The sequence below is a fragment of the Dermacentor albipictus genome, chromosome 5 (genome assembly GCF_038994185.2).
Source record: "Dermacentor albipictus isolate Rhodes 1998 colony chromosome 5, USDA_Dalb.pri_finalv2, whole genome shotgun sequence".
NCBI classification, from domain to species: domain Eukaryota; kingdom Metazoa; phylum Arthropoda; class Arachnida; order Ixodida; family Ixodidae; genus Dermacentor; species Dermacentor albipictus.
In genome coordinates this window covers 5,634,213-5,646,638 of record NC_091825.1, presented here as the reverse complement: position 1 = coordinate 5,646,638, position 12,426 = coordinate 5,634,213, and the positions used below count along the sequence as shown (strand labels likewise).

The window sequence follows — 12,426 nt, the reverse complement described above, 5'->3', positions numbered from 1 at the left end:
CATTCAGGGAATTTCGCAAAGGTGCTCAGGGAAAACCTGGAAAACCCAGGGAATTTGGAAATGTCAACTTGGTAGACACCCTGATATGGCAATAACTTTTGTAACAATAGAGCTAAAATTACAGTGATGGTCTAATTGTGATCTCTGATTGTTCTAGAATGTGTGCATATAAATTTTTCTCTGATATTCAGTGGTAAAATTGTTAAGTTGGGCAAATTGATTTTCAAAAAGTATTAATTATCTCAAAAACTACTTAAAGTAAGAAAAAATTGATTGCATATATGCTTCTAGCAGGCTAAAGTATACCTTGCCTGAAAATTTCATTTGTATATGACAACAATTAAAAAAAACACCAGTGTCTCCCCTTAAGGGGGGATACGGCTCTTTGCGGCGAAAAAATCGCGAAAAAATCAATTTTTTGAAAAAGAAATTTTCGAATTCTACAGCTAATATTCCTTTAATTCACCAAGTTTCCAATCTCAGGGAAGAGTATTTAGTCCGCAATATCAATTTATAACATCACCGTGAGCTGAATTCCGCGCAGAAACAGCCCTTTTTATCGCGGTGCGTTGCTCTTTTTCTACGTGCGCGATCGCAGCCATCTTGGTCTCGTTGGAAAGAGGAGCCTTCCTTCTTTAATTTCCCACCAAAAGTGACTCCGTCGGTACGCCAGTGACGTTGAAATCCGGGGAGAAAAAAAGCCCGAACGCGCGATCCGATTTGTTGACTAGCGCACGTGACCAAACACGCGTGCTGTGGTTGGCTGCGCGAGGTTCCCATCGTCTGCTCCACTCCGCAGGCGACGCAACTGCGCGTCTCGTAGGTTTGATGGCACATGTCCAACGATGTCCGATCCACCGGGAAAGTTCGCCATGAGGCACAAGTTCGGCAAAAAGAAGAAGTGATCAGCTTATAACTTTCAAAAGCGCTCCATTCCTTCTGAAAGCATCGAGAGTAGCTCGCCGCCAACCGCAAATGATGCCGAAACCGCGGACGATGCCGAAGTAGGCCTAGCCAGCTCACAAATGAGTGAAATCGTTACGGACAGCGGCCGCGTTCGGCGTGACACTGCAATGTTGCAGCGTGCGGATTTGTTGCAGAGGGAGATGAATGCTCAAAAAAACTTCGAGTTCTTGCGTCAACGTCAGCATCAAAGCGGGTGCTGGATTTGCTCACTCGCGCCGACGGCGTTGCAGCCGCGCCAGTCGACGCCGAGGCAGGCTTCGCTATCCTCAGTAGGACTATCGAACGCACTGATGTCTTTTGTCAAGTGCAAGGTGTGCGGCGGCAGCGTCGCAGGAGGCAAAAGCGAATGGTAATCTGGCCTCGCCACAAAGATCGTTATCACGTGCGCGTGTTGCGGCGATATCGCGTCAGGGTCGAGCTCGACCCGCGTGAACGACAACCTTGCCGCGCGCGCGATGCAAGCCACCGGGAATCGGCGAACGGCGCTAAACGATGTTTTTGCCGCATTTTGGGTGGCCGTGGTCAGAGCGACTACATTCCTGGTGGCTTTTAGCCACTTTCACTGCAAAATAATGCAAAATTATTTCTGTACTTTTGATTAAGAGTGAATGTAATCCTTTTTTCTCGTTTTCGCGAAACACCGACTTTTCACTTGTACACAATGTAGGGTCAGATTTTGGAATTTATGCTTTAAAAATTTCCAATTCTGCTTTAGATCAGAAAGTAGGGTAGCCACAATTCGAACAGTAAAGATTGAATTGCTATAAAATTACTAATATTTGATATATCAAAATAGTAATCTTACCGTTATGTTCCTTATGTTTTTTAGTACCCAGGCATGTGCCAATACGAATTTCGTAGCGCATTTTTCCCCCTATTGTTTCTACAAATTCTGAACAATGAATTTCATTTATCTTCAGAACTAAATGGCCCTTTGAAAAAATAATTAGATATTTGAAATCAGCACAAAAGTCTTAACAAGAATGGAAAGTTTCATGAATATTGATGGAAAACATCATGAACATTATTTGAATTAGTGTCCCCCCTTAAAGAAGTGAAAGTTTCATTCTTGCCTGGTTGGATACCTGTATCATCCTTGATCAATTTAGTATTCAAGCATTTGCCGTAATCACCATGAACATGTCCTGAAATGTTTTTTCTCGTTTTCTCAAAACAACATTTTTGATGGTAGTGTAGTTTTGGAGTGACGATATCTCTGGTTCTACTCATCTTATTGCAATAATTCTTTTTTCGTCAGAAAGGTGGACAAATTGGGAGTGCAGTAGGCCTAAAATGTGAACAAATATCATTACAGAAATTTTGCAAAAGTAATAGTTTCTCCAGGGTTTCACAAATGCCTTCTGCTTACAAAAGATTGACATGCTGTAACTTTGGCATAAATCAGTTTAGAACATTCATTCTTGTAGCACTGCAACCTCTGATCATTCAACATCATTTTGATGCGCCAGTCTCCTTCATTAACAGCCAGCATTGTAGAGAGAACTTGCCTCCAAATTAGTCCATACAAAAAAGCATGAATTGCTTATATTTTGAAAAGTACTTGTTGCATGGGAAAACAAATTGAATATTTGAAATCAGCATGTCAAAATACATAAGTGATGGAAGTTTTATCAAATTGTGGCCACAAATAAAAAAAAGAAAATTTAAGTGCGGTGTCCCCCCTTAAGTCTTGCGGGTGCTGAGAAAGAAGCTTTCTGAGACCGAAATATCTTTATTTTTCAGTTTGAAACAATTCTGTAGTACAGCCATTTTCTCGCGGTGGTCGAAAAGCTTGGATTATAACTGGGCGTGGTCTAGTCCCGTGTCTACGCCCAATCCTATGAAGTTGTCAGCCGATGAAACTTGCACACCGAGAATGCTCTTAAACACGCCCTCTAGCACAGCTTACTTCAGATCATCATGAGTTTCGGCAGCTGTTTCTTTGACCCCCAAGAACCAGAAAGTTGTTCCTCCTGGAACGATCTTCTAAATCGACAAATTTGTCCGGCAACTTCTGCACACTTTTCTCGAGGCCAGAGACTTGTCGATAGGCCTGGACGCGTTGACACCCAGCAATCGTCATGGTGTGGCGGTGTGTACGTGCAGTTTCCGTAGGAAGCTGCCGTGGTGATGAACAAGGACGCTGAATCTTGCAATGCGCCGACCGCTGTCATGCCAAGCAGGAAAAACTGCGTGTAAAAAAGCAACGGGTTGGTCATGTTGACTGGTGGCCAGCCGACGAGCCCACTCTATGTCAGGGCAGTTGAGGTTTATTTACCCAGTGTTGAGAGTGAATCTCACTTGTGACAAAGTTCAGGCCTCATACCAATGAAGCTCATATTTGAAAATATTTGCTTCTGTATGCATCTCCTGCCTATTTCTATTTTACAATATTCGACTGAGTTTGCAATGGCCTTCACCATTTTATTTTTTGAACACATTTTATTAACTGTGCGTATTACTAACCCCGCCCGACTGTTTTCTTTTTGAATAAAATAAACACTACTACTTATCATTCAAAGTGGATTAAGTTTTTTTGTTATAGCACGCTTACTAGAGTGACAGTATCGGGTGACATGGTGTCAGCCCGCCTTAACATGAAACAAATTTCTGTGTCACTCGGGGAATCTTGCAGTGGCACTCTGAGGAAAGGTGGAAAACTCTGGGGGGGGGGGTATAGAAATGTCAACTTGGTAGACACCCGAATGTTCAAAATACCCACTGACGAGTTTCATCATAGCATATATTCACGTAGCAATGTGTTGGCAAGCTTTGTTGGCCACTTGTGGAATACTAGTTGACATCTATGTGATGCCAAGCATTACGCAAATTGTTGCACACGTGGCATAAGATGCGCGTCGAGTTGGCAGGGCTTTGTCAACCTGAGACATATTTTGTTGTTTTCCCGTTGTGTAATATTTTAAAATGGCGATGGAACAAAAGAAACAAGATTGAGCTTGCGGGCGAAGCCAGATGCTCCCAAGGAAGACTTGACGCTCACATTGCGCCGCCTACAGCAGGGAACAGCAGCACATTTGGAATATCGCCTACTAAAAGAGTGCAGTAAGCTACCAATGGCACTACGCCCCACACGCTGTAAAAGTGGTAAGTGAAGATGTTTATGGCAATAGATTTGGCGGCAATAGCTGTAAATGGGCTGTGCCGTGACCCCGGAAGAGATTATGCTGGTACTAGCATAAGAAACCGTGTGCACACCTACCGTTTTCAAAAGAAAGTGGCAAACAAGTATTGCATGGAAGCTGACGTGGTGGGTGGCTGTTCTCTATCGCGTGCCTCACTCATCTTGTTGTTTGCATGGGGTCTAGCAGCCGGACAACGTTTCATACGATCACAGTTTGGGGATGTACTGAACGTCGGTGCCGAAAAATCGTGTTTCCCTGAAATGCATGTACCGGTAAAAAATAATCATAACTCTATTATTGGGTCATTTTTTGTGTTCACGATCGCAAACGTTGACACCAGGAAGTTGTTTGCAACGGGAACATATCAACAAGGTTCTACTGTATTCAAAACTACTGGGGCGAGATAGCGCGAGCATTCCACTTTCCAAACATTTGCTTTTGATCTCTCTATTTGCCATGCCATACTTTCCTCAACACTCAGCACTTTGAGGCACGAGCACAAATTGACGTAGGAGGCTAAGTGAGCGTTCAGATAGAGATATAATTGTGCGATCTCTCCCATGATTACATTCAATACTTGTTCCAACTAACCTAATGTAACTGAAGATTCCACCAAGGGAGTATTGAAATGTTTTTTAGGGCCAGAACGTGTTGAAAATATTTAAATTTTAAATATGAGTTGCATTGTTCTATTTCAGAGCGAAGTTCAGAAGAAGCAATTGTCTACTAGCAACTGGCAGTTTTCTTCAATAGCTCCAGATTAAGTATCGCTGAAGCAGTTCAACGTTGCTACCTTATTTACAAGATTGCAAGTCGAACCACCCCCCCCATATTGCGTGACGGGGAAACAAGTGGAGAGCATACCCGAGGGCTCATTCGATAAAGAAAGTTTATTAGTAGCTCACATGGTCACTGGACTACTCGTCTTCACTAGTGCTGCCATCGTCATCATTTCTACGGTCGCACAGCGCGTCTTCGTACAGTAAAATTTCAAATTTGGCAAACGAGCGCAACACATCTTGTGGAACAGCAACCCATGCCATATGCACCCAAACACACGCAGCCGTCAGGGAGGCTCTTTTGACAGGTCCGGTTGGCGTAATTTCGTGGTTTTCTGCCGCCAGCCACCCATACTCACAGCGGAGCAAGTCCTTAAAAGGCGAAGATCTGAGCTTGTTTCATGACCATGTCGCACTTCATTGGCAGAGACCGATCAGGCATTTCAGGGACGTGCTCCGCAAGCTTAGCTTACAGCTCCGGAAGGCGTCCTGAATTCGGCACGTGGGAAATTCCTCACTTGCCGTCACAGGTGAAAATTTTGCTTTGCTCCAGTCGCCACTCTCGCACCATTCAGAAACATAGAACTTGCGGCCCGCTGTGCAGCAATTTGTTTCTTCAGCGTAAAGGCTGGCAGCCCTCTTGAACGCTGCTGTGAATGAGTGCCGAATGATTATTGGGCCTGGAGCACTCCTGACGACTGAGAAAGCATAGAAGTAGCACGTAGCCGGCAGTCAAGTGGAACGTGTCAAGCCAATGCCTTTCGTCAAACTATAGAGAAAGCTAAGCACAACAGGGAAAGCGAAACCCGCAAGCGGTGTCTACTCTTCCATGAACTACTGATACTCCCCGCAAGCGCCGCCGTTCTGAGGGTGCCGCCAAAAATGGAACAGCGGTGCTACCATCAACTATCGACATCCCCCCCCCCTTCCCATGAGTGTTGTGTGCACTGTAAAACTCTCAAATATGTTAAAAAACCCTTCCGAAAAGCAAAAAAACATGCGGGGTAGCGAAAAGCTACAGGTAGGACCACGGAGCAAACCTAAAATTGTAATAACTACGTTGTAGCTACCGTTGGTCTCGCTTTTTTGGCGGTGCCATGTTTTGGTTTCGATTGTAAGTCAACCCCCCCACTTCAGATTTTCAAATTTTAAAAAAGTGGTCGACTTACAATCGTGCAAATATGGTATAACAAAGTTCGTAAAATCAGTAGTTTGTTTCATTATATTGAAATTCAGCCTTTTATGCAAATAAGTAAAGTCTCCAATTATTATTTGATCATCGAAGAGGTCGCCAAATTTTTCTGATCAAGCAATCAGAAAAGTCAAAACTTGAATGACAATAAAAACTCATCTTGTTGAATTTAACTGTTGACGATGAAACATATGGTCTCCTGACGTGTCGACGATATCTTCACATTGGCAGTATGAAGCACGAAGCAAGCCATGTTTTCTCGTCGACTTCACCCCAGCAGTTGATAGTGTCAGCTCCAGTGGGACAGTGCCATCACGAAAAGTGCCGGCAGTGGAGAGTGAATGCTTTTTATCTCAAGAACTCGAGGTCACACAATCTTCAGCAATAAATGTGTGGAAATGCAGTCACGCTGACAACCATACGCAACCTGGGCCATGTTAGAAAAGGAGACGTGCACTTGATTCAATTATCATAATCCCTGCCCCCCTTCTCATCCCTTGCTTGGCCACAGCGCTTGTCAAGCCACAGTCCTTCGCTGGCCACTGCTTTTACTTGCTCGCAAAAGATATAGGATGATGATGCTCCGCTTCGATGATGAGCGCTCTTGGCATGTGGTTCGCGATTTGAGAGGTGCGTTTGCAAATATTCGCTCGCAATTCAACCATTTCACCATCTGTGTCTGCAAAAGTTTCTATTTGTTGTCTCTGTATTCCTTTGCAACAGCAGTGAAGTTTGGTATATTGAAATTGTGTATAAACATACTTAGTTATATGAAGGTCCTAAATATATGATCTATAGAGAAGTCATAGGAAGTTAAATACTTTTTTGAATGAAGAATTTTGTCATATTGAAGTTGTCATGATGTCCGTGAGCATGAGCATGTGCCTGTCATCTCTCAGCAGCAGACAGCCGAGAGCCAAGCAGCCAAGCTGCAGCAGCAGCAGGCGGCGGCGGCGGCGGCAGCTGCAGGGCAGGGTGGTGGCGACGACCAGGGTGGCGGCACCCGTGACCAGCAGCAGCAGCAACACGACAATGGCGGCGATTCCGAATCGGGTGAGGACACGTTCCATGGCAACCAGAGCCACTCGAACCCACCATCGGGTGGTTCGACACCCAGCCCCGGTGGCGGTGGTGCCACGACGCACTCCGAGCACACAGATGAGTCGCAGCAGGGTGCCGCACCGCCCACCTCGTCTGCGGGCGGGTCAGTGTCGGCTGCTGCCTCGGAGCGCGGTGGCAGCAATGCGGGTGGCTTGCCATCGCTGGCGTCACCCCTGTCACTGGCGCACCCATTGGCCTCGCTGGGCTACCAGCACTCTCTGGCCAGCTTTGGCATCACTTCGGGTGGGTTTGGCGGCTCACCGCACGCTGCGCACGTGGCTGCCTCGACTGCCGCTTCAGCCTACCTGCCTGGGAATGCAGCTACCTACTCGCAGGCCCACCTGCCCGGACCGTACAGCTGGACCTGAGCACTGGGCGCCCAAGGGGGGAGCGACGGAGCGGGGCGTATCGTATGCAACTTGTAGTCTCTTGTCCTCGTCTCTTCTGTCGTCGGCCCGCCGCCTCCTCCTCCCCTGTCCCCCACCCCCCTCTCAACTCAATGGCAAAGAAGGCCCTTCACCTGCGGCTAGGAATCTCGCTCGCAGTGTGTCTCTGCTCGGCAGCCCCTGTGTGCAAGGTGCAGGAGCCTGTGCAGCGAGCCGTTTGGGAAGCCACAGCCGAAGTGCTTTGCTCGTGTGCCAAGATCCAACAGCTGGACTGGGAAGACGTCAAACCAAGCCTCTGCCCAGGTGTTGTTTGGGAAAACTGCGGGGAAAGCCATCTCTGCGAGGCCCACTCATCGTCTTTGGGGAAGTGCACTTCATGCGTGGACCAAACAGGAGTGGAGACGGCTTTCGTTTTGTGTTTACCTTCTCTTTGAGCTCGCTGCTTTCATTGCCATCACATGCTTAGCGGTTTCCTCATCTACATTGCGATCAATTGATTGCCCTCTTGGCTGTGTTGTTAGGGTTTGCCAGCTTTGGAGCTGCTTACTCGTGTGGTGTCATTATGGCCTTGTTCTTTTGTCACACACACTTGTAAAAAAATGCTGTCCTTGCGTCTTGACTTGAATTTGTCCTTAAGATCATTTTTCTTGGCTATATTCAAGTGAAAATTGTGTCGTCATTCTTGCAACTTAATTTATTGCTTACAATCTGTGAGGAGTTGCCGGTGCACTGTAGCGTTGTTTCAAAATGCAAAAGAATACATTCGTAATGCATTGAAAGTTCATGAGAAGGAGAGCGGCCTTTGCCATTTTGCTCTTTTGTTTCATTAGATGTCTGGGGCCATTCGCATAGACACAATGGTTTTATTCTTGTTTCTCATCTTTGAGGCTGTCAACTGTAGTGCCATTTCTTATAAATGGCCGCCTAATTTTTATGCTTTTTTTTTTCTAAACTGCTGGGGCCACCAGAAGCTGGAAGATGGAATGAGCAGGGCCACACACTTGCCTTGCCGCGAATTTATATAAGAACAGGCCGTTGTAAGAGCTTGGAGGTAGACTAATTGTGTTTATCAATTCTGTGCATTGACTCATGCAAATGGCTTTAAAACACCGGGCAAGTTACTTAACACGCTTTTTATTCCCCTGCATTTTATTCCGGTGTCAGTCTGCCGCCGCCTCTCTGCTGTTCTAAGCCAAATTAGCACAACTCTTTCAGCAGGAATATTTTGTTGTAGAAGGCATCGTGAGAAACGATTACATGCAGGTGCGAATATTTATGCTTCCAGTAGTTTTCCAAGACCAGCTTGTGTGAATGTTGTGGGTGCACCTCTGTTGGGAGGTTTGGGAGGTAGAATTTAATTGATGGGGGCTGCACACAAAGCCTCTGACAGCTTTTGAGGATGAGAGGTTAATCAGCTGGCAGAACTGTTGGCAACCTTGCCTTGCCGCTGCAGCACGGCCTTAATCTTCAGCATAGTGCGTGAATGTGTGGGGCAGAACTTGTTCGCAGTGCCGTGAATGGTGCGTGAAGGCTGCCAGCTTCTTTTTCTTTGAGAAGGAACAAAGCAACCTCTGTGAACAAGGCTCCCTCTTCAGTTCAAGGTGCGTGTGCTCTAAGGCACATTGTCGAGTTCCCTCCTTGTTTTGAGTGAGCTGAAATGGCAGTAGTGTACGTTCCACATGTGCACAGATGAGCAGAAAAAAAATACTCAAACAATTTTACTGCGCTTGCATATTGGTCTGCCCCGAAAATCGTAGATTGAAATGCAAGGGGACACATTTATTGGGACATGTTCATACGCACATTGTTTTCAGTCTATTTTTTTCTTGGTTCTTTTTTTTTATTTCTGTTGACTCCATATTTTTGTACATGTTAAAAGTGTGGTGTATTTTTTTTTTTTTTTTTTATTATAATGCTTTGTATAGTTGCTTGTTTCTCTAAGTTGGATGCGTAATGAACAGCCATTGTTGAGATTTTTCTTTTAAGAGAAACACTGCACAGAAAGGATCACAGTGAATATTGTGATATGGCTGTTTTCCTTTTTTTTTTCCCCGTGTTGGATGTGTGTTGCTTCTTGCCGTAGACATTGCACGTCTCGAAACTAATCTTGGAAAAATGAAATGAAACGCTTGCTCGGTTGGATCTGTGTAGGTGTTATGCAAGGGCTCGGTGAGCTTGCCACAATTTCCTGTGAAGTGTACTTTTGAATCCTCGGCCATTGTTATTTGTTTTTGCAATCATTGAGAGCTCTTTGTTGCAGAGTTTCTCAGAGAGCGCTGTGGTGCTTTTGCAGGCTTGGGTTGTCTTCTCAACAGGCAGTCTCACTGCTCATGCATTGACCAAAAGTACATCTGTGCCCTTACTTATGCCACATGGAATTGTGGCAGTTTGATGCACAATATTTGAACACGCTAACATTGACTTGGGCACCTTTCAGTATGTGCGGCTCCAGGCACTGCACGGGTTATCTAGGTTTGGTTGGATATTCGTCATTTTCGGGCACGTTGGAGAGTTTTAAAGCTGTCTCCTAAAAGTACAGCCTAACACTTCAAATATGCCAGCAGTTCAGAATGTAGCAGCTGCACATGTCGGTACTATTGCAGTAGTGAAAATGCAGTGTGTTTCAGGTGACCCAGCTTTCAACAATGACTACCTGTGCATTTTGTCTCTGGGTGGTTTGGGTTAGGCATGCCCTCTTTGGTCCTTGACAACCTGGTCTCTTGTTGGTGTCTGAATGTGTACAAAAATGTGCCAAAGCACAGTAGCATATGAAATTTGGCTCCACCTGGGTTCAGTAACTTTTGCTTAGCCTATTTCATAACAAAAAAAAATGCAGCACAGTGTTGCATGCATTGTTTGTCTGCTTTTTACTTTACTGCAGAGCTCTGGCGTTGTTGCGGCCAACATCATCCAGGATACATCAAATGTTTTTAGTTTGGCTTAACTTGGAAAAGTTGATACCATGGCACAGTACATATTTTTCCATATTTCAGACTATCTCGGTGTGTAGTGCTTCTCAGCTGTTCCGTGCACAATTTTTTTATTATTTGTTCAGTTTTTAGTTTTGCATGTAATGGACTTGTACTAAAAGATTTTTTGACTGGTGTATGTCAGATCCATTTACTATACCAGCACGTGAGCTACAGTATTATATCTGAATATATTCGGTGGCTAGTCTTTAAATAAAATCCAGAGCTTTTGGAAATTGCTGTGGAAAGGAAAACACATTTCATAGTTTCTCGGAGGCGGCCTGCACCCCAGAGGCAAGGTGGTGCCATGCGTCAGCCAGCATAGTGTGCCCAAGGAACTGTAGCCATGCACAGTCTGCAAAAGCAGAAACAGCCGCAGGGCATTGTGTACGATAGATGCAGCCAACTTACATGTGAATTGTTTTGCCATTTTATTTCCATCACTGTATAAAGCGCAGAGCAAGCATTTCTCGCCTCTTAGTCCTTGAATGGGTGAAGTGGCCTCCAAAATAAAAACTGTTTGAGGTCAACTTCTAAAGTGTCTTGAGTACATGTCAATGCTTTGTTGTTGTACATAGTGTGTGTTTTTGGATCATCCCACTACGTTTGAAGCACCTCGAGTGATTTTATCTTTTCCTTTTAAAAAAAAAACAACTGAACACTTTTTATCGGCATGTGTGATTGTTCATTTATTGCGCATGTGGTTTCGCATTTGCGGAGCTCGTCTCTTACCCGCCTCACCTGTCGACAAAAACGTTTGCAGCATTGCTTCCCTCGAACATATTTTTCTTCTCTGGGAAGAAATGTTATTCTGTGAGTAGGCATGTATGCATCTGTGTGAAGCAATTTCCAAATTCACAAGAAACGTAGTGCTAATAAAACATTTTTTTGGTTAAAACATGACCATTGTGCAAAGCTGTTCTGCCAAGTATTTATATCAGCCAGTTTTGCCAACTCTTTGGGCAGCTCGTTACAAGGCAGCGAGCTTGGCTCACGGTGAGTGCGATTCCTTTTAAACAATGCAACATACACGCTGGGTCTAGGGGGATGGTCGATTAATTCTTTTTTTATTAACAATTAACCATTTGTAAGTTTAGTCTTTAATTAGTCGATTTCAATGCAGGGGTTTTCGTTCATTATTTGAACATTTGCGTGGCACAATAAAAAGGTCGGAATATGATCCACTTGTGGGAAACCGTGTGTCGCGTAGTGGTAATGTTGAAGAACACAGTAGCAAAATGTAACGGCGAAACACGTTTTCGTGGGCGAAGCTGTGCCCTCGAAACGGGCGGTCGGCGATCGCATACGGCGATAGCCCCCAGGGATGCCCGCGTGCCTTCCAGATGCACAATTCGCGTCGCGTGTGCAATCTGATTGCACGAGCTTCGGTGACATTCCAGCAATGCATGCGTGGCTTGCGCTACGTGGTCGCCCGATAAGTGCACATGTCAAAATTTTAATGTGGAAAAGGTGGAACTACGTTAGAAATACAGGTGCATAAAGTTAGGTAAATAATTAGTTTGTACAAATAAAAGCTTATCAAATGGCACTTGGAGCCGAATTAAGATGCACAACACTAGTGAATCTCTGTACAGGATCGTTAAAAAATGGCAACACTGAAGGGTGACATCCAATTAAGGCACGCGCACGCAGGGAATTGCATATACACAGGGAAAAAGATAATTGCTGGTTTAGGATTTTAATCCAGATGCTCTTTTCTACAGACTGAAGGAATATCAATCGGCTGGGCTGTTTGCGTGACACCAGCACCTTGGCCACACAACCAGCATGCTAGAATGGATGCTTGGGAGATTTGCTGGAATCGACGTGAACTGCATCGCCGTGTCAAATGTTTCAAACCGAGGCGAATGCTGCGCCACATTAGTGGAT

The 12,426-nt window shown here is 45.0% G+C and overlaps 1 protein-coding gene across 6 annotated transcripts in view; it reads left to right on the top strand.

Annotated features, from left to right (window-relative positions):
• LOC135917159 (high mobility group protein DSP1-like) overlaps window positions 1-11,439 on the top strand; it is a 122,483-nt gene extending 111,044 nt beyond the window's left edge. For 5 of the 6 annotated variants that reach the window (XM_065450655.2, XM_065450657.1, XM_065450659.1 and 2 more), the window contains one exon: window positions 6,980-11,439. In XM_065450655.2, the coding sequence (XP_065306727.1) occupies window positions 6,980-7,549 (570 nt within the window). In that variant the 3' untranslated portion in view covers window positions 7,550-11,439. The remainder of the gene's footprint in view (window positions 1-6,979) is intronic. The other variant, XM_065450656.2, reaches the window with a different exon arrangement.
• Window positions 11,440-12,426: the final 987 nt, after the last annotated feature.